The 1,298-nt window shown below is 36.8% G+C and overlaps 1 protein-coding gene across 2 annotated transcripts in view; it reads right to left on the minus strand.

The window, feature by feature from the left end:
* The window catches only part of csmd2 (CUB and Sushi multiple domains 2), a gene marked incomplete at its 5' end in the record, with an annotated part of 325,712 nt that overhangs the window by 170,141 nt on the left and 154,273 nt on the right, over nt 1-1,298 (minus strand). For both annotated transcript variants that reach the window (XM_014021334.1, XM_014021333.1), the window contains 1 exon segment: nt 314-438. In XM_014021334.1, coding sequence (XP_013876788.1) covers nt 314-438 — 125 coding nt within the window.

Consider the following 1,298-nt stretch of genomic DNA (forward strand, 5'->3'; position numbering starts at 1 on the left):
TAATATTATTATTATTAATATGGAATGAGTGGATGCTACTAGTATGCCTAAACAACAAATGCCCAACATTACTTGTTAAAGGTCAAAGTCAGGACAGTCTAAAAAGTGACAGAATAAAAATAAAATATATTGTGACTTCTGCATACAGAAGAATAAAAAGACGAAGGAAATAAACTGCACACCCATAAAAAAACATGACAGCAGACTTCCAAGCAAACCTGAGCCGAGCAGCTCTGTTCAGAAAAATAAATAGGGGTCATATTGAGTCTGCCTCCATTACACATGCATGTGGACAAGACTTGTCAAGCTTTACCTCTGCAGATAGGCCGGTCATCACTCCAGCCTACATAGCTGTCTGTCACTCTGAGGCAAGTGATGCTCTTTGAACCCTGCAGTTCATAGCCCTCGTCACAGGAGAAATGCACAGTCGCTCCTCGCCTGCAGTCAGATTGTACGGAGAGAAAAAGAAAGAAAAAACAAAACAAGGTGAGATGTAGGAGAACCATGAAAATATGTTCACTAAGAAAAAAAAAGACAAACAATATACTTCCTGGCTGTGGTTTTCACAAGTGTCAAATTGCTGGATATAGATGACATCTATTTGTCTGTGTTACATGTGACCACTGATACAGACAATGGCTTTGACAGGAAACAACATCCCATAATCCCTATGGTAATATCAGCACCTCACAGAGGCAGCCTATTACTGGGCCCTGGATAAAATTGCAGGGGACCTGTAACTCTTCAGGCATACACAGTTCTGTTTTTTTATTATTATTATTATTATTTTTTGCTTTGGTTGCATGAGCTTAGCATTGATCAATGAGTTATCAGCTGAAGGAAATTTCAAAATGCAGTCGCTGATTTTATGGTTACACTCAGTAGCAGCTGCTTCAACTCACCGCTGCTCACAAACACCAGTGGACATTGTGAAGTCATAATTAAGAATGCAATGTCTTTTGGACTGGTAAAGATATATTAATAAGCTCTTTTTACACAAATCAGCGACAACATTTTAACACCTGGGTAATTCTGACCATTATGTTCTAAAAGCTTATTTTTTAAGCTGCTGTTGTGGACTGAGCCAATCAATGAGTCATCTCTTCAAGGCATTTTTACATGTGAGAGCAAGTTTGAATTATGGCCTAAAGGGCCTCTCATACATTCTGGCTAATGAATAAAACATATTTTATACATTTAAAAGTGCAATTACAATTCATCGCTTTACTAATGCACACTTGGAAATCATCTAAATAATTATATCATATCATATCATATATATATATATATATATATAT

This window comes from Austrofundulus limnaeus, unplaced genomic scaffold, assembly GCF_001266775.1.
Source record: "Austrofundulus limnaeus strain Quisiro unplaced genomic scaffold, Austrofundulus_limnaeus-1.0 Scaffold288, whole genome shotgun sequence".
In the NCBI taxonomy this organism is placed as follows: Eukaryota; Metazoa; Chordata; class Actinopteri; order Cyprinodontiformes; family Rivulidae; genus Austrofundulus; species Austrofundulus limnaeus.